Genomic DNA, 20,022 nt, shown 5'->3' with positions numbered 1-20,022 from the left:
CTTTTGGCAAAACTCTACTCCATTATAGGCCATGAGCAAGTAATTTCATGAAGACATATTTTCCTTGAATAAAAAATAATGACTCAAGCTACATTCATGAATATAACAACCCAAGATACTTCTTTGTAAAAAGAAACCATTTATTTTGAAAATAGAATAAAATAAATAATTAACTTTCTTAATTATAACTCAACGACATATTTAAAAAAATAATTAATCGCTTTTGAATCGTAATCCAATGTTGTGCATATGTTAACATTCTATCACTAAATCGATCGGTTCCTTCGGCTTCCCCCACGGACACACAGGGAAACCATCGGGCTTAAAGTTAAAGAGCAAAGTAGAGCCATTGTTTTTCGCACTCGTAAATATTGCAGTGGTCAATAACTCAACGTTCATTGTTAAATCCTCTTAATTTCTTCGATAAACAAAATGGACTGTGAAGGGTCCAAAACCCTTCCAATTTGATCACGGTTCGTGGTTTTAGCATTGTAGTATTGATGTGATGATGTGAACACGATAGCAGAAATGGGCATTTGGGTACGGCGCTATAGCAGATCTGCAACTATTTTAAATCAATACAGAAGGCACAACTGGCCCTTCAATGTCTCAGTCCCTGTCAGCTTAGTGCATGGACGCAAATTCCAACAGCAGAAGGAGGCAAACATTCTCCCATTATGGCGTCCACATTCAGATGCCCCATTTTTCTTCACAAGGAGCTATGCAGTCCCCGCCAAGGTAATATATCTATCTGTTTACCCTGTCGTTAATTTCGATTATTGGTGCTTTTGTTTTTATTGATCCGAGCATTGCCATTAAAGGTCATGAAGAAGGAAGGCGGCAAGGGCGAAGTAAAACAAGCTGCGGATGACCCGGAAGGTCCTCGGATTAATAATGCAATCACCTCCGATCCTGTTCGGCTTGTCACGGACGAAGGTGTTTCTCTAACCCTCTGTAAATTATTTGAAGCAGAAGGTGGAAAAGCACAGTTTTCAGTCAAAGAAATGTTTAGTACAATCCAGTCATTGATATTAAGATGAAGTAAAATGGAAGGAGAAATAAATTGTTGTTTTGACAGCTTTAGGACCGTTTCTGCGGCATCCCTTTTTTTAACCATGCCATTAAGGTGGGACAGATCACAGTGAGAATAGCAGCCTGCTGGATAACCTAATACTCGGTCAATCTCACCAATGATCCCCTGTTGGCTAGGAAGTTGAAAGGAGGCGATTTTATGCTTAACAAGTTGCCTAACTATTGATGATTGGATTTTTCCCACCCTCCTCACGACATGGCCGGTGTAAACATGAACCATTGTTTTATGAAGTCAATCTGTAAGTGAATTGTTCCAATATCTTCCATAATGCTGCAGGAAAATTTGAGGTCCATCAAAGAAGACATGACTGAACTAAATTATTTTTTTGACTTGAGCCTGGGCAACCAATGCAAAGAAAAGTCGTCATCTACTAACTGCAAACTGACCACAACCTCCGATGCGTGAGAAATATTTCCTAGCGAGGGTAGACTAACTGATTTTTTAACCAGTATTAATCATATGTCATGCTTTTGACTTGTTTTCAATAACCAAGGAAGGATAGCAACCAACGCAAGGAAAAGTCTTTCATTTACTAACTTAAAACTGACCACAATCTGCAATGTGGGAGAAATTTTTCCTAATGATGGTAGGCAACTCATTTTTTTGACCAGTATCATGTATATGTCCTGTTCTCGACATGACTTAAGTAATCAAGGAAGAAAATATACAGGGAATAATATAAGAAGCTTACACATTTTTCCTAACATTAAAGGTGATGAAAATCCATAAATCAATAAAGCACCTGGAAGTTAAATGAGAATGTCAATGTTCGGCCATGTTTAGGGTATGTGGGGATATGCATACATTGTGCATCTGATGCATACATTGTGCATCTGGAGAGACCTCCCAATTTCACGGGATGTTCAGGCTATACCACGACATAGGGGATCCTACCCTATATATATGTATATATATATTACTTGGAATGAAAGCATGGGAAATCTCGGAGAACTTCACATTTTGTAGATGGTAATCGATTAAAACATTGGCCCGACTCAAGGAATCTTGCTCCAAGGGAATTGAAGAGAGTCAAACCTGTGATCAGCAACAACTAGCAATGATATCAAAAAACCTCACCTCTGTATCTAGACCGCTTAAGCTAACCCTTGGGGCTATAAAATCAAACGATTAATAAAAAAAATAAGAAAACAAACAATGGTTAATATCAAACAAATATATTAAATTTGAAGAAGAAGGAAATAAAGTTAGGAAAGCAACGAAGCAATTACAGAATTTGGTCCTCAATGAATCTTTGTGTTTTCCACAAATCATTACTAAAAGACTAAAGTCAATCAAAATGAAACATAATGATACCATCATGATCCATACATCCATCACTCTTTAACATATGACTATTAGTATTGAAAGCCTCGTAGATATTGCAAGTGACAACTCATAATTAAAAAAAATGTGAAACAAGTCACTAGCTAGGTTTAAATAGCTTATGCTTGGTTTTCTTCTTCCATGTGCTATAAAAATGCTTCAGCATCATCCATGTTGCCATTAATATCATTTTTGGAATCCAATACCTCTGACATGATGCTCAGTGTATTCCAAATCAATTCCTATTGCATGTCATCATTATCGCCTGTGTGGGCAACATCCTCGGTATTCACACCCCATTGTAATACTGCTTACTACAAATCATCAAGTGTCTTCCTAAAGCAGAGACAAAACATTATGCTCTATAATGAACTTCTCCACTTTCATCGACCCAAGTCTTTTTCAGATTGGAGTGGATGAAGATAAAAGTGGAGCATTGCCCAATGTTGCACGAAGCGGGGACGTTTTTTGGAAGCGGGGACGCGGAAGTGTCATTTTCCAAAAATCTAGGAAGCAAAGCGTTTGCTATATATATTTATATTTTTTTGCATTTATACTCAAAACGGACATCCCAAATACCAAATTAGTTGTGGAAGACATGAAAACATGCATATTTTTGCATAAATCAAGATAGATATAGCATCCATTGTACATTAATGATTAATTATTCGAGCATCAACCATTTAGATGCATCGACCATCTAGAATCTAGATTCTTCTCCTCTTGTCTAGCCTTTGCCTCTACCTCGATTGTCTAGGGATATTAGTCAACATTGCCCAATTTTGATCAAACTACCTAATTCAAGACTTAAAATATGGTAGAAAAAGCTTAACATGCTTGATCGATGATTTTGACTTGATTGAAAGGTAATTTTTTGCTAAGGGTGTGACAAAGGAGTTCAGCAATTAACACCACTAACTCTAGGTTACATATAGGGCTTGGTGCTCTTGATTAAATGCTAATCGCATACCTTCATACTTGATATAATCTAATGAAATGCCACAATCCCATTGATCTTGAATTCCTGAAAACTGTTAAGTCTGCTGAATTTTGAATAGGATATGAAATTCTATTTTCTCCATATGAAGTCCAGTGAGGCTGGAACCACTCTCAAACATCCTGAGTCATTTCATGGTAATGTTAAAAATTTAAGTAAAAGTGACATTCTCATTTATTTTTCATTGACATTCTCATTTTTTCATCCTTTTACTTTAAGAATTTAACATTACCATGAGGGAGCATCTGCTATATTTATATTTTTTTAATATTTTTTTGCCTTCATTCCTGACCCTAACCCAAGGTGGACCCACCCCCAACAAGCAAACTCACCAAAAAATTAAAAAAATAAACTAATAAAAATTGATTTTTTTTCGGCTCTTTTTCCGGAAGCGTGTACGGAACCGTACTGGAACCGTACGATTCGCCCTTTGAAGCGCCGCGCTTCGTACGACCAAAGTGCTCTACGAAGCGCGCTTCGGAGGAAAGCTTCGAAAATTTCCAGGAAGCGTCCAAAATAGGCGGAAGCGTGCTTCCGAATTTTGGAAGCACGCTTCCGGGGATGCTTCCTGTACGAATTTGCACGGGACGCGCTTCGGGCCTTAGAACCGGGGGGGACGCTTCCTGCAACATTGGCATTGCCTCTTCGATGCACAAAGACTTTGCATCTCACAGCTTAGTTTGCATTTCATCTGTCCAACTTTCTCTCTTGTGGCATACCGTTAATTTTGAGCATTATATTTTACTTGCAATATCATATTGCCATTCTTGTACTTGTCTTTAATTTACTTGCTCACTGTTCCTTCATATTGTCAGACTTTACTTAACCATTTCTCTTGAAGTACAAATTATTTTTCTTGCAAGTTACATTTATTTGCCCACTCTTTAATATTGTGCCGTTTCCTTGTACTAACGCTTTCCTTGCAGCAATGCTTATCTTGTAACTTGAAGTATTTCCACTTTGCAAGCGGTTTAATCTTTATTGAGCATATTGTCTTAAGGCACTGGTCCATATTTGCTAATCTTGCCATATTGATATAATTGTAAATCCATCTCGTTCGTTAATAACAACACTTGCTAATTAATTTTAATTCAAGTTTCCTAGAGAGGTAGTTGCCTCGCCCTTAGTCTCCTAGAACTTTTTGTTCCAACAAGTTTTCCCTTTTCTATCCATCTCTAGGTACTACCCCCCTTAGCTTGTCTAGGAGAGAGCTTAAACAGAGTGAGTAGGGAATAGGTGACAACCCCTACTCTGAGCGTTGCACCTTAGCTGTACACTTTAGGCAACAACAAAACCGTTCAGGCAAGAATATATTATTTTAGATGAGATAACATGTGGCCTAGATCTGTAAATAAGAGATATTAAGAATTATTCTTTTTTATTTTTTAATAAAAACAAAATAATAATTTAGTAACTCCTTACAACTTTTACATGCCACACACGGACGACTTTCAAAGTTTCTAAGTCTTGATCCCAAAGATTCTAATAGCAAGGAGAGATATAGGAGTGTCAAAGAGAACTTTTAATGCTCTTCAATTAGGTTGGATTTGAAATCTTGTGTTGCCCACATATTTCAATTAAAATTGTAAATCTGGGACTCCAATAATTATATTTGTACTTGCTTGGAACTATTAGCCCAACTACATGACACTAATACATGATCTGCATTTGTGACCACTTGCACTATGTAATGTCCCTTCCTAAATTATTTTGGAACAGGATTAATTTCTACATTTTGGGGCCAATTTTGGAGGAGATGGGGCCCATTCGATTTTTATTAGAAGACTTAGGAGTTAGAAGTAAGTTATTTTGGTTTTGTTAGTAGCATGTGGGGGCCACCCACACAAGGAAATACACACTCCCTAAGCCTATGGTTTGAATTGCATGAGAGGGAAAATCGAAGGCTTAGTGAGGGACCCACAAAAGGGGGAAAAATGAGGGAAAAAGGCTCCACGAAATCTATAAAAGGAAGGCAACACTCTTCATTTGATCATCTTTGGCATATCGAATTTCTTCTTAGTTGCTCGAGTTGCTTAGCCAGGTCACTTGTTGTTTAGCACGAGTTTTCCAAGCGAAGAACTCACCCTTTCTTCGAGGGACTTCGAGTGCCACCCTAGAGAGGTTCATCCATAATCTTCCGGAGGTGATTTTCAGTGTGGTTTCCAGCATTTGTATTTAGTGTCTCCAGGTGGTGCATATTTTTGGAGGACACAGTGGGAGAAACTGAGTTGAGATCTTGTGCATTTTTTAGGGGAGCTATTGTCGGGAGAAATTCTAGGAAAGAAGCTCTGGTGATTTGCTGCCATTTGGGTGAGTTTTTGGGTTGGAGGAAAGAGCTTTCTTAAGTGGGGATTTCGCACTTCTTGGGGCTAGCGTAGAAGGAAGAGATTGGGCACACGTGGGTAGTGGAGACTCAGCCATTGGAGCTGTTCCTTGCCGGGAGAAATAGGGGAAGTGTTAGTGGAGGTGATTGCTACTTTTCTGAAGTGTTTGAGGAGGATTTTGTTGGTGTATTGACGGGCAATGTGTTTCAGCAGTTTTGGAGGGCGTAGGGCTTTTGGGGGTCTATTTTGGAAGGTCAAAACCAGGCCACACCATTTCTAGGTTTTTGTGGGTTTTGCCTGAGGAGCCAAGAAATAATTTTGCAAAATTTTCTAAGCACCAGAGGTGGGGTTTTCAGCCATATCTTTGCAGTAGACAGTGCTGAATTATTGGGGATTGCGCAATGCAGCTGTTGGTTAGTTGATTGTAGCTCCAGATTGTCATTGCTTTACTTGGGCTTTGCTCCGCTTGCCTTTGAGGGAAGCCCAAGTGTATTCCTTCAATATTTTTTACTCTTGCACCAGCATATAATAAAATGGCTCAACTACTTCCATATTTTTGATTGTTATGGGTGTGTTCTAATTGTTTTGAAATTTATGTGGTGAAAAATTGTTATTTGCTTGCATGTCATTATTTTTCCTATTTTGGAACATTACAAGTGGTATCAGAGCTTAGATCTTGGCTCAGCTGCGAGGGACTTCCCTATGAGTGAGGAGGACAAACAAAATATTACCTACAGGAGGCAAAGGTACCAGAGGGCAGTGATAGAAGAAGACATGGGGGAGCCCAAGAGCAGAAAAGAGGTGGCCTTTGACAGTCTCTTGAAGGCCCTGAGTGATTTGGCAAAGGGCAGGAGATGTTATATGAGCATTGAGATCAAAATGCAGAACCGAGAATGAAGCACTCACCAAAATTTTCTATTTTGAGAGACTTTAGGAGCTTCTCAACAGTTTGATCACCCCTCACCTACTGCACAACCACCATCCTCTAGTGGGCCAATTAGAGCAATGCTACCTTCTTTCCTACCTTTGGTACCAAGTGAACCCGAGGGAGTTGATGATCAATCGCCTATGGTGGAGCATTTCAGGGAGTTGCAGTCCATGGGAGCAGACTTTAGAGATTTTTGCTAGCTCAAGCAGAATGAGAAGGGAAGGAGCTATGAAGGCCATGGCATGCATAACTACGAGTTGTAGCGCACCATTGGGAAGATGTACTTCCCCACTTATGATGGCACTACCAAGTGCATAGCTTGTGCTTGGGTGGAGAAGTTTGACACCTATTTCCAGCTCAACAGGATGACGGAGGTAGAGGCCATTAAAATGGCCACTTTGCATTTGGAGGGGGAGGCACACGATTGGTGGTTTCATGGCTTGTCCACTCTGGGGCATGCCAACGTGACCTCCTATGAGGATTTCACATAGAGAGTAGTGGAGCGTTTTGATCGGAGGGATCTGGAGGCTCACTTCAGGGAGTTGACCCAACTCAGGCAGACAGGACATCCAAAGCATTATATTTCAGAGTTCCTGAGGGTCTCAGTCATGGTGCTAGATTTGTCAGATGCTAGGCGAGTATACACATTTGTAGAGGGGTTGATGGAGCCACTGCGTGGACTGGTGAAGTCACGCAGGCCCTCTACTCTACTGGAGGCTGTGACTTGTACGAGAGACTTGCAGGGGGCCATCCCCAAGACCCGGGCACCCTTTCCACCACGCACTCCCTACCCTCAGAAGGGGAATGACACTAGAGCATCCCTAGCGCAGAGAGCAGCCCAAGGGTGAGGGCAGCTGGACGATGAGACCAGGAGAGACCTCAGGAGGAGGAAGTTGTGTTTTACATGTCTTCTCGGATAACGATCAAGAGGATGAGGTGGAGTTGGAGTTTGGTGGGGGAGACAACGAGGGTCCGATAGAGAAGGGACCACCACCACCTCCACCACCACCACATGGGGGATCATCTTTTGCACCATCCGAGGGAGTCCTAGCTTCTTTGTGTGGGGTTCCCAAATTTTTGACCATGAGGATCAGAGGCACAGTGTAGGGGCAGCGTGTCTCAATCTTAGTAGACAGTGGGGCCACCCACAATTTTATTGATGCTCAGATGGTCCAGAGGAGAGGCATCACCACTGCAGAGTTTGAGGGGTTTTCAGCTCTGGTACTAGGAGACAGAACTATGCAGTGCACTCGATATGTTCCCGCTTTGACAGTGACCTTGGGGAACTATTCGATGATAGAACATTTCTTTGTGGTGGATGTACCAGACACCAATGTGGTGCTGGGTGTCCAATGGTTGTATTCCCTTGGCTGAGTTAGCACCAACTGGAGGAAACTAGAGATGGAGTTTACCGGGCCGAATGGTAAGCTAGTGGTTCTTTGGGGCATGCATTCATATCCTCCACAAACAGTTTTGGCCCACATGATGGAGGTCGATTTGAGGCATGGGGACATAGCATGGGCAATAGAGTTGAGGATTTCAGAAGCCAGGGGACGGACCATGCCACCACATCCAGACATACAGGCTATACTTTAAGAATATCGATAGTTTTTGGAGATATACCACCAGGGTAGGCACCTGATAGGGGGTTTGAGCACACCATAGAGTTGGAGCCTAGTGTGTAGGCAGCCATTACTACACCCTGTAGGCATCCCAAAGCCTATAAGAATGAGATTGAGAGGGCCATCAGGGAGCTATGGGCATTGGGCCACATCATACCAAGTTCCAGTCCATTTGCTTCTTCAGTCGTGCTGGTGAAGAAGAAGGATGGAACTCTACACATGTGCATTGACTACAAGGCCCTCAACAAAAAGACTTGAAGAACCGGTATCCCATTCTCTATGTATTGATGAGTTGATGGATGAGCTTAGAGGAGCTAAGTACTTCTCTAAGATAGATTTGCGGTCTGGGTATCATCGAAATTGGGTGAGGGATCATGATATCTCGAAGACAACTTTCAGAAGTCAACAATGTTTTAAAACTCCGACTCGACCGAGGTTCGACTCCGACTCCGACTCGGTATCGACTCGGCCGGCTCGATTTCAATGACTCGGTCATTGTAAAAAGTACATTAAATATATTTTTTTTTTATAAAAAAACATAATTTTAAAGATTTTCATTCACGTTTCCAAACACACAGCATTAGAATGATCAAAGTAGGCTCATGTATATATCCATTATATCAAAATGGTACCCAGTGCACTGTCCAATACATACATGATGATGATATAGAGATCAAAACAAAAACACATAACCAAGGAGGCTAGAAATGGCCTCTACAACAAAAGTAAACTGTGACCAGTACTACTGGCTACTGCTAGAGGAGCCAAGATCATCTGGATCAACCTCTGGATCAGAGTCAGACAGGGGGCCCCATGGCTCCTCATCATCATCTCCAACTGCAACTGTAGAAGTGGTAGCATTGGCAGGCTGTGCAGTAGCTGCAAGCTGAGATAGACAAGATATGCGCTTTTGTTGTGGCTGAGCAGAGGAAGCGCCTGCAACTGGAGGACTTGCTGGCCCTGAGGTTGAAGCTGGTACAAGTGGATCAGGATCTGCATTCAACTGAACATTATGTTCAAGTGATGCTATCATCTCATAATCATAATCAATATCCTCATCAGAATGAAACTCTGCTGGATGACTCTCCACTACCCAATCAAATGTTGGATCAATGTCTTCCAACACAATGGGAACTAAATCAGGTCTTTTGTTCAGCAATTGGTTGTGTTTGAGCCAGAGGTTGTATTGGACATAGACTAAATCATTTAACCGTTTTTGATCCAAACGGTTTCTCTTCTTCGTGTTAATCTTCTCAAAGGCAGACCAATTGCGTTCACACCCAATAGCACTGCAAGTTTGACTCAAAATACGAATTGCAAACTTTTGCGGACAATGGCTACCAAAAGCCTCCCACCATTATGTTGTAAAATACATAGGAGTGTAATGAGTTAGCTCAACAAAATTACAAATTATACCCAACTTTCAAATTATAAACGATTTAACAAAATAAGTATTAAGAATTTGAAAATTGAAATTTTTGTTTACTTGGCTCATCTGCTTCCCTTGCAATCTTTGCTAGGTTCTTCCCAAAGGTACCTGAGGCACTCCAGCTGATCACACTTCAATGGGATCATGCGATCAGTGCAGTCAATCAATCCATCTCTAACCCCCCTTCAAAGCTCATGTCTCCTTAGCTTTATAATGATACCGTGGGTTCAAAAAATACTCAGCTGCATGTATAGGGCGATGGAGTTGATTGTTCCATCTTTCATCAATGATTGCCCAAATGGGCCCATACTTAGCCACTTTATCCTTGTATGCCCTCTTTATACTTAGCCACTTTATCCATAGCTTCATAAATGAAGCCCATAGCCAATTTTTCCCCATCCACCAACCGCAACACCTTAACCAGTGGCTCAGCAAGCTTCACAATCTCTGCTGCCTTTCTCCAAAATATTTCTTCATTAACTTTCTTTTTCAATTCTTTGCCTTCCTGTTTGTGAGACCACTGGCTTTGATTCCATTTTTCACTGGAAAATATCTTTTGCAAGTTTCTATGTTGTGAAAGCATAGATTGCAATGTCAAAAAATGAGTAGCAAATCTAGTGATGGCAGGCCTAATAATATCCCTGCCCCCTGTGTGTTTCCTCATTAGGCTCAAAATCCATGAATGATTGTAGATAAATTTTGTTATGCTTTTGGCATGATCGACAGTGTGTTTGGCCCAATCTAATTTGCAAATATCCTCAAGCATGAGGTCTATGCAATGTGCAACACATGGGGTCCAAAAGATGGTTCTTTGTTTTTCCTCTAACAATTTACCAACAAGAACATAGTTAGAGGCATTATCTGTGATGACTTGAACAACATTAGCCAACCCCACCTCCTCAACAACCTCATCCAATAGCTGAAACAACAATTGTCCATCTTTTACCTTATCAGATGCATCAACTAATAAGGTTCCTTGTGGGAAGAAGATAAGAAAATTTATGATGGTACAGTTTCTTTGATCAGTCCTTCCATCTGACATGATGGTACATCCTGTTCTTGCCCATGAGTTTTTGGAATCTTTCAAATACTCATTAATGGAGGCAATTTCCTTCTGCAAACGATACCCCCTTATCTCATGCATAGTAGGGCCTTTGAAGCCTTTTCCAGCAGCATGTATGGCATCAAACGTAGGCTCATAATATGGTGAATGGGGAGCATTGAAGGGGATTTCAACATTATACCACCATCTACATATGTAATCACAAGCAGTCTTCCTCAATTCTTTCTTCCAATGGTCATCTAAAGTGGGCTGCAAAGTTCTACTAGCTTGAGGACTATGTGCATTTGATGGAGAGGAGGGTGTGACAGTGAAATAACTTTTGATATTCATATCACTCTTCTTTTTCATTTTACCCTTACCCTTTTCTTGAATAGACTCCAAAGAGGGAGGAACATATCGGAAGGCGTTGGATGCATCAGTACAAGGGATAGAGGAAGAACCCTCAAAATCAAAATGGGGGTTGGTAGCCAACATTTTTTGTATATTCCTCTTCCCCCCAATTTCAGCCTTGAACTCTTTTTGCCTAGCCTTTTCTTCTTTAAACTTCTCAAAGTTGGCTAACAATTCCTTCCTAATCTCTCCAATTTGATCTAATTCACATGGACTAATTTGGCCTCTAATCCCCGCCAAGTGTTGTTTTAGCGTATTAATGCCCCTAGGACCTTGCTTAATTTTTCTATGGCAAAATTTGCAATGCATTTGATTATCAACCATTTTGATTTGGAAATGAAAGCAAAAAATCTGAAAATGAAAACAAAAAAAATAACATTGCTTCAATGTTCATTTCTTTCACAAAAAACTCTCTTTTCAATTTCCAGATTTGCACGTAAAAATTAATAAGCAAAAGCAAACTTTTACAAGTGAAAAAAAATACCTCCAAGCACAAACTGCCTCCTCAAGGTTGCTCCAACAAACTAACTCCTCAATGCTGCTCCAAATGGCTGCCCAAGAAACTCCTCACTCTTGCTTCAATGCTTGTCCAAGACTCCTCACTGCTGCTCCAAAAACAAACTCCACAACTCCTCACAAAATCTCACTCAAATGCAATGAGATGGTTGTGAGGAAATGAGAGGGGTTGGGTGGGTTTTATAGGGTTTAGGAGAGGGGAATGGACCCCAAATAAACTATAGGCAAATTACAAACCTGTTTGGGGTCCCCAAAAAGCAAAAAAATATTTTTTTTTTGTTGTTTATAAGTTTTCGGGCCGCTGTCATCCAACTCGGCCGAATAAGCTTGGACTCAGTTGAGCCGGCCGGGTTATCACTGAGCCAGCTGAGTTGTTAGACAACTCGGTCGGCTCGGTAATAACCCGGTCGGCCGAACTGGTTCATTGGCCGAGTCGACCCAGTGAGGCCTTGACTCGAACCAACTCAGCCGAGTCGGTTCTGAGCCGACCGAATCTTAAAACAATGGATGTCAATATGGGCATTTTGAGTTTTTGGTCATGCCCTTTGGGTTGACTAATGCACCTGCTACCTTTCAGTCGTGCATGAACCATGTGTTTAAAGGCCAACTGAGGAGATTTGCGCTGGTATTCTTTGATGATATCTTGATCTATAGCAGGACGTGGGAGGAGCACACTTACAACACGTGGAGGTGGTGTTGCATATCTTGGAGGAGCAATAGTTCTACGCGAAGATGTCCAAGTGCGAGTTTGGGCTAACAGAGATGCTTTACTTGGGACACACCATCGACGCAAATGGGGTCAAGGTGCACGAGGAGAAGATCAGGGCTATTCGGGATTGGGCAGTACCTAGATATGTGACAGCACTGAGAGGGTTCTTGGGCATTTGCACTTATTATTGGAAGTTCATTAAGTGCTTCTCACAATTGGCATCACCCCTCGCTGATCTAACAAAGAAAGGGGCATTTGCATGGACAGATGGAGCTTAGACAACATTGGATCGCCTCAAGGAGGTGATGAGTTGTTGCTTGGTATTAGCACTCTCAGACTTCACGTGGCCCTTCACATTAGAGTGCGATGCATCGGGTGAGGGGATCGGGGCAGTCTTGTCCCATGGTGGGCACCCCATTGCTTTCGAGAGCTGGAACCTCCTACCTCATGAGAGGTCGTATTCCATATACGACAAGGAGATGCTGGCCATAATGCATGCATTGACCAAGTTTCAACAGTACTTGGTGGGTAACTGGTTTAAGGTGAAGACAGATCACAACTGTCCTCATCACTTCATGGGGCAACAGGGCCTAAAAAATAGACAATAGAGATGGGTCAGCAAGATTGAGACCTATGATTTTGATATTGAGTATGTGCGGGGGAAGCACAATGTGGTAGCCGATGCACTATCCAGATGACCTGCAGGACTTTCACTCACGATGGACAAGGTTATATACTACAAGGGGTGCACCAGTGTTTCGTGATGACCTACACGGCAGTGAGAGAGCGCTTCACTTGGAAGGGCCTTAAGGGGGACGTATTGAGATATGTGCAGGAGTGTGAGGCTTGTTAGAGGAATAGGGGGAGTTGACCCATCCAACAGGATTATTGCAACCTCTCCTCGTTCCTAAGGGGAAATGGGAGAGTATCTCTATGGACTTCATCACGGGGCTTACCTCAGTGCAGTGGAAGGATTACATTTTTGTGGTGATCGACCGACTGACCAAGTTCGCACATTTCTTTTCCATTCCGACATGATATTCAGCTTCTCAGGTGGCAGAGCTATTCTTTAGGGAGGTCTTCCGCCTGCACGGACTCCCTAAGACTGTAGTCAGTGACCGAGACAACCGATTTATGGGGGGATTTTGGTAGGAGCTTTTTAGGCAAGTGGGCATAGAGTTCACCCCTGGCACCAGTGACCATCCATAGACCGACGACCAGATGGAGAGGGTAAACAAATGGCTAGAGGGTTATCTCAAGAACTACTTGACAGGGCAGCAAAGGGTATGGATTCGATTGCCGCACTTAGGAGAGTACTGCTACAAAACCACACATCATATGTCCATTGGTATGACTCCTTTCCGTGGTCTATATGGTTATGATGCTTTATCTTTTGCTAACATCATTTTTGGAGACAACTGGGCCCCAAAGGCCAAAGATTGGATCCTAGAGAGCGAAGACATCTTCAAGACTCTTAAGGATAATTTGGAGATTGCTCACAATCAACAGAAGGTATATGCTGACAGGCATTGGGTTGAGAGGCATTTTGAGGAGGGGGACTTGGTGTACCTTCGATTGCAGCCATACCGACAGTCCACTCTGAAACAGAAGGGGGCCGAAAAGCTGCAACCACGATTTTATGGGCCTTATAGGACGACCAAGAGGGTTGGAGAGGTAGCTTATGAGTTGGAGCTACTGCCAGGGAGCAAGATCCACAATATTTTCCATGTTTCATGCCTCAAGAGGGTGTTGGGGCAACATGTTACAGCAGCTGTGGAGTTGCCTCCACTTGATGATGAGGGGCACCTAGTTTTGGAACCAGAAGCCATCTTGGAGACCAGGGAAAGGAAGCTCAGAATTAGGATAATAAAGAATACTTGGTGTGTTGGAAGAGCTGCTAGATGAGGATGCTACTTGGGAGGGCGAGCGAGCATATACTTGAGCATCCATCATTGAAATTGCTTGGGGACAAGCAACATTTGGGAAGGGAGGACTGTAATTTCCCTTCCTAAATTATTTTGGAACGAGATTAATTTCTACATTTTGGGGCCAATTTTGGAGGAGATGGGGCCCATTCGATTTTTATTAGAAGACTTAGGAGTTAGAAGTAAGTTATTTTGGTTTTGTTATTAGCATGTGGGGGCCCACCCACAAGGAAATACACACTCCCTAAGCCTATGGTTCGAATTGCATGAGAGGGAAAATTGAAGGCTTAGTGAGGGACCCACAAAGGAGGGAAAAGGGAGGGAAATAGGCTCCACGAAATCTATAAAAGGAAGGCAACACTCTTCATTTGATCATCTTTGTCATATCAAATTTCTTCTTAGTTGCTTGAGCTGCTTAGCCTGGTCACTTGTTGTTTAGCACAAATTTTCCGAGTGAAGAACTCACCCTTTCTTCGAGGGACTTCGAGTGCCACCCTAGAGAGGTTCATCCATAATCTTCTGGAGGTGATTTTCGGTGTGGTTTCCACCATTTGTATTTAGTGTCTCCAGTGGTGCATATTTCTAGAGGATGCAGTGGGAGAAACCAATTTGAGATCTTGTGCATTCTTCAAGGGAGCTATTGTCGGGAGAAATTCCAGGAAAGAAGATCTGGTGATTTGTTGCCATTTGGGTGAGTTCTTGGGCTGGAGGAAAGAGCTTTCTTAAGTGGGGATTTCACACTTCTTGGGGCCATCGCAAAAGGAGGAGATTGGGCACACGTGGGTAGTGGAGACTCAGCCATTGGAGCTATTTCTTGTCGGGAGAAATAGGGGAAGTGTTAGTGGAGGTGATTGCTACTTTTTCGGAGTGTTTGAGGAGGATTTTGTTGGTGTATTGAAAGGCAGTGTGCTTCAGCTGTTTTGGAGGGCGTAGGGCTTTTTTGGGGTTGATTTTGGAAAGTCAAAACAAGGCCAAACCATTTCTTGGTTTTTGTGGGTTTTGCCTGAGGAGCCTAGAAATAATTTTGCAGAATTTTCTGAGCACTGGAGGTGGGGTTTTCAACCATATCTTTGCAGTAGATAGTGCAAAATTGTTGGGGATTGCGCAGTGCAGCAATTGGTCAGTGGATTGTAGCTCCGGATTGCCATTCCTTCACCCGGGCATTGCTCCGCTTGCCTTTGAGGCAAGCCAAGGTGCATTCCTTCCATATTTTGTACTCTTGCACCAACATATAATAAAATGGCTCAGCTAATTCTATATTTCTGATTGTTATGGGTGTGTTCTAATTGTTTTGAAATTTTTGTAGTGAAAAATTGTTATTTGCTTGCATATCATCGTTTTTCCTATTTTGGAACATTACACAATAGAGGATCCATCTTCTTCTATGACATAGCAAAGAAGCTCAGATTTACAAGGTTAAATTCTTTCATTTATTAGAATTGTCAATTTCTACCAAGAAGGGACCTGTTGAGGATATGACATTGATGTTGATTAGTGGGTAATGACAAATGCCTATCTACCCATCCATGGGCCATAATGATAACGCACCATGCACTTACCCCAGTTAGTTTCATCTCCTCCTTCTATATGTTATTCTTGTGCAGTAATATGTCTCAAGCCTTTTCTTACTTGTTATTGTATAAGAAGCAGTGAAGCACCACCCGCATAAGACCCGCGGGTACCCGTGGGTCTTGGCGGTTCTATAGCGAGTCGGGTCCCTCGCATAGGAGCCGCGCTTAACACCTGGACTAAGCGGGTATTTTATTAAACTCGGCTATTCATATAAGACTCGCGGGTTTGCCATAAGACCCGCATCGGACCCTTATAAGACCCGTCGACCCTCAAAAGGCATTTTTTTTTTATTTTTTTGATTTTTCTTCTCTTTTTTGGAAATGAGGTGGAGAGAATGGGAAATTGGAGGCAAGAAAATGCTTTATAAGCGCCTCTCTCCCTTCCATTCGCCTTTCACTTGTCATTTGAGTGTTTGGCTAATTTCTATGAGTGTTGAGTGACAACATTGCACAGTGAAGGAGCTCATGGAGGAGGCTAAAGGAGGCTTCATCAAATCAAACCCAACTTCAGTTTAGGCTTCATGAACCTTGTTTGAATGTTTTCCATGTAATTTTTTTTAAATTTTTTATATTCAAATTTATTTATTTTTTGTTATTGTTGTTTTCAAAATTTTTTTAGTTTGCAATTTTTTTGGCCCTTTGGCTGAGTTTCTCAGCCACATAGTGGTCCTATGTGGCTGAGAAACTTAGCCATAGGGCTTGTGGGCTGAGGAGGCAGTCATGCCGCTGAGAAATTTTGCCTGCAGGCAGAGGATTGCCTCCTTAGCTGACAGGCCCTGTGGCTGAGTTTCTCAGCCACACAGGGCCGCTGTGCGGCTGAGAAACTCAACCACAGGGCCGCTGTGTGGCTGAGAAACTCAACCACAGGGCCGCTGTGTGGCTGAGAAACTCAACCACAGGGCCGTTGTGTGGCTGAGAAACTCAACCACAGGGCCTACGAGCTTAGGAGGTCTACGTCCTTAGCTCGCAAGCCCTGTGATTGAGTTTCTCAGCCACAGGCCCCAAAAAATTTGCAAACTAAAAAAATTTCAAAACCAAAAAAATTTAAAAACCAAAAAAATATCAATTAAATTTTAAAATTTATTTAATTTTCTTCCAGATTTTGTCACCATTCAACCAAAGGGTTCTAGAAAGTTTTGTGATCCGGCATGGGCACATGGTCAACAAATCATTGCCGGTAATGACCACCATGTCAAGTGCAATTGTTGCAATGCCACAATGCATGCGGGCATAAACATGCTAAAATACCACCTTGTTGGAAATACTGAGAGGGGGGGTGAATCAATATTCCTTTTCAATTGTTACTTATACCAGTTAAATCAATTATATTTAGAACACAAAATAAGCAATAGGAATAAATGCTTTTATTAATATAATCTTTATAATGAATCAAGTACAATATATAGGGCTCCAACCCTTGATGAAGACATCGATCTTCAATTCCCCAGGCTCCAACCTATTTCCAAGCACCAACTTGGTCTTTTGTGAGGCTCCAACCTCTAGGGCTCCGACCCTATCTTGTCAAGGCACCAACCTTGGATTTAGGGGCACCAACTCCAAGAACACCAATCCTTCCAATTCTAAGGCACCAACCCCAAGGGCTCCGACCCTATCCTGTCAAGGCACCAACCTTGGATTTGTTCGAGGCTCCAACCTTCAGGGCACCAACCCATTGCTATATTTTGTCTAGATACGTTTGACAGTAATTCTCTGCTCCCAAAATCTTCTTCATTGAATTTTGTCAATCTACAACTTCACTGCTACATCAGTGACAACCTGTCTTCATAAGAAGGAGTCTTCACAACTCTTCCTATTGCTCAAACAGAGTCTGCAGAGTTACCTCATGATGATTTCAAGTAGGCATCATGATCTCCAATAATGTCTCCAAGATTTGCTGAAGTTTTTCAACAAGATATTTGCGCTAAGCCTCAATGTCTGCACAAAAACAATTCTCTGTTTCAAGCCTCTGTTCTTATTGTCACGGTAACCGCTTCAGGAGTAACTGCTTCAAGAGTGACTGTTGCGATATCTCACTTCCAAGGAACAAACTCACAAATACTTCAATGCTGGTGTTGTCTATTGTTCCCTTCAAATGATGACTGATGAAATCTTACTTCGCTGGTTCAAGGTCATACAGATCTTCACAAAACTGTTCTTCAGGTTGCGGTCTGTACTTCTTCTAATTCATCACAGGTCCGAGCCTTTCAAAGATTAACCCAATCAACAGAATTTCTCGACCTTCAGCTTCCTTCTTTCCTGTTGGACCTTTGGCTTCCTTCCTTCCCGCTCGACCTTCAACTTCCTCTATTTATTCAAGTTCATGAGTTGTGAAATGTTACATCTTCTCTATATTCAATGCTCGAGATCAATGCTTAAGGTGAAACGTTTAACTTGTATTTATATATGTTCCACCGAAAAGACATGTCTATTGGAGGGAGGTCGACTTGTGCATGGGGTGGCACATTAAAAATATATCGGAGGGCCTTTTGTTAATATTCAATCAATTATAAAAACCACAATATATGATATGTTGCTTACAAAAATCGAATATGTTATGTTGTACTTTTACAGATATGAGATGATGTATATATTGTGGTTTTTATAACTTATAAGGATTGGAATTCTCATTTGTTCCTTTTTTAAGCTTTTTTGTGCTTAAAATTTACCATATCTTAACTGTTTTTTTTTTTACGAGTCTTATACAGGGCCTTCCCGAGTCTTATACGAGTCAATAGTGAGATGAGTCTTATACGAGTACGAGTCGTGCAACATTGATAAGAAGGATCTAGCTAAATCCTTCTAAGATATCTTATATACAAGATAGCAAGTGGCATAGAAAGGAAGGCCATTGACAAAAGAAAATTTGCAAATCCAACATCTGCCTATTTACTAGTTGCTTGTTTTACATTTTTGTGTGTTTGGAACATGCCACATTTTACTGTCTGTAAAAAAGTTCCCATTGCTTTCATAGTAGACCTTATGAACTTTGCTGGATTCTGTGCTTGACATCTCCTTGCCAAATTGGGTTGAGGCAAGATGCACTATTTCTTGAAAGTTGGCCTTTAATATTCATTTCCCTTTCCAACCTAAATGTTCCAACCTAATCTTATAGGTTCATTTGTTGACATATCTTAACCCTATGGCAACTGGTGTCCAAATTTTCTAATTTCACCTTGGAATAGATTCCATAAAATTTAGCGTGGCAAAATGAGATTTTCATCTCTGCAGCTCCCTTTTTTAGGTCTGTTGTTAATTTGGTCACATATTATGGTAAACTCTTTGCTGGGTTAAAAAAAATCAGAGGTATCTCACTGACAAGCTGCATTATTGCTGTTCCATGCTTAAACTTGTGCCCTCTTGTCCAAATTCGTTTTTCACTTTTTCTCTCCAAGATACGCTCTTTAAAAGAAAATATATTTTTAATAATTTTTGGTGTTGGAGGGAATGCTTATATATGGGTTAAGTATTGGTTGACTTAGAATGTTGCTTTTAAGAAAACCCATTTTGTTTTTTTATTTTATATAGTGGGTGGTATGTTCCTATTTGAGAATATGGTCTAATGTCCCTTGAGAGGTGGGGAGACAACACTGAGAATGTCCACTGGATGCTCTCTTTTGATAAGGGGCATATTTGTGCCATCCCCTATAACAGTGGATAGGCAGGGATGTTTTTCCTGGCCTCCCATTTTTAGGATGTAGGGAGACATCCCAAACCTTTGGATATGTGTCAATGTGTAATATTCATTGTCTTTCACTAATTTGTGTGAAACATCCATCATAGATATAGGTGCCATCTTGAAAATAGTATTTAAATAATACGGTGCATATAAAAATTTGCATGAATAAAATGAAGTATTTTTTTTTTTCAAGTGTATAATTAGTTGAACCATGAGTTCTATTTTCTAATACTTACCAGTTGGATATGCCAAAGATTACAACCCAAAGCTCACCACATCAAAATGGGTTGAAAGAAATATCTTTTGAGAGCTTCATGGGAGGAATTTATATAATACAAGTACATGTTAGAAACTCTGCAAACAAGGGTGCTAATAGTCCTATGACTTATTTTGAGCTTTTTCTTTTAAAATATGTGTCTTAATCTTATCAGAAGGATTGATTACTTCTGTTTATTG

General features: G+C 41.3%; 1 protein-coding gene across 2 annotated transcripts in view; it reads left to right on the top strand.

Moving 5' to 3' along the window:
• The first annotated feature begins 268 nt into the window (after nucleotides 1-268).
• Nucleotides 269-20,022, top strand: part of LOC149246511 (uncharacterized) — a 246,158-nt gene continuing 226,404 nt past the window's right edge. For both annotated transcript variants that reach the window (XM_089457956.1, XM_089457955.1), the window contains exons 1-2: nucleotides 269-738; nucleotides 822-936. In XM_089457956.1, coding sequence (XP_089314082.1) covers nucleotides 529-738; nucleotides 822-936 — 325 coding nt within the window. In that variant the 5' untranslated portion in view covers nucleotides 269-528. The remainder of the gene's footprint in view (nucleotides 739-821; nucleotides 937-20,022) is intronic.

This window comes from Pinus tabuliformis, chromosome 7 (genome assembly GCF_031772625.1).
Source record: "Pinus tabuliformis cultivar Carrire ecotype Pingquan chromosome 7, CPIR1, whole genome shotgun sequence".
In the NCBI taxonomy this organism is placed as follows: domain Eukaryota; kingdom Viridiplantae; phylum Streptophyta; class Pinopsida; order Pinales; family Pinaceae; genus Pinus; species Pinus tabuliformis.
This window is presented reverse-complemented; position numbering and strand designations above follow the sequence as displayed.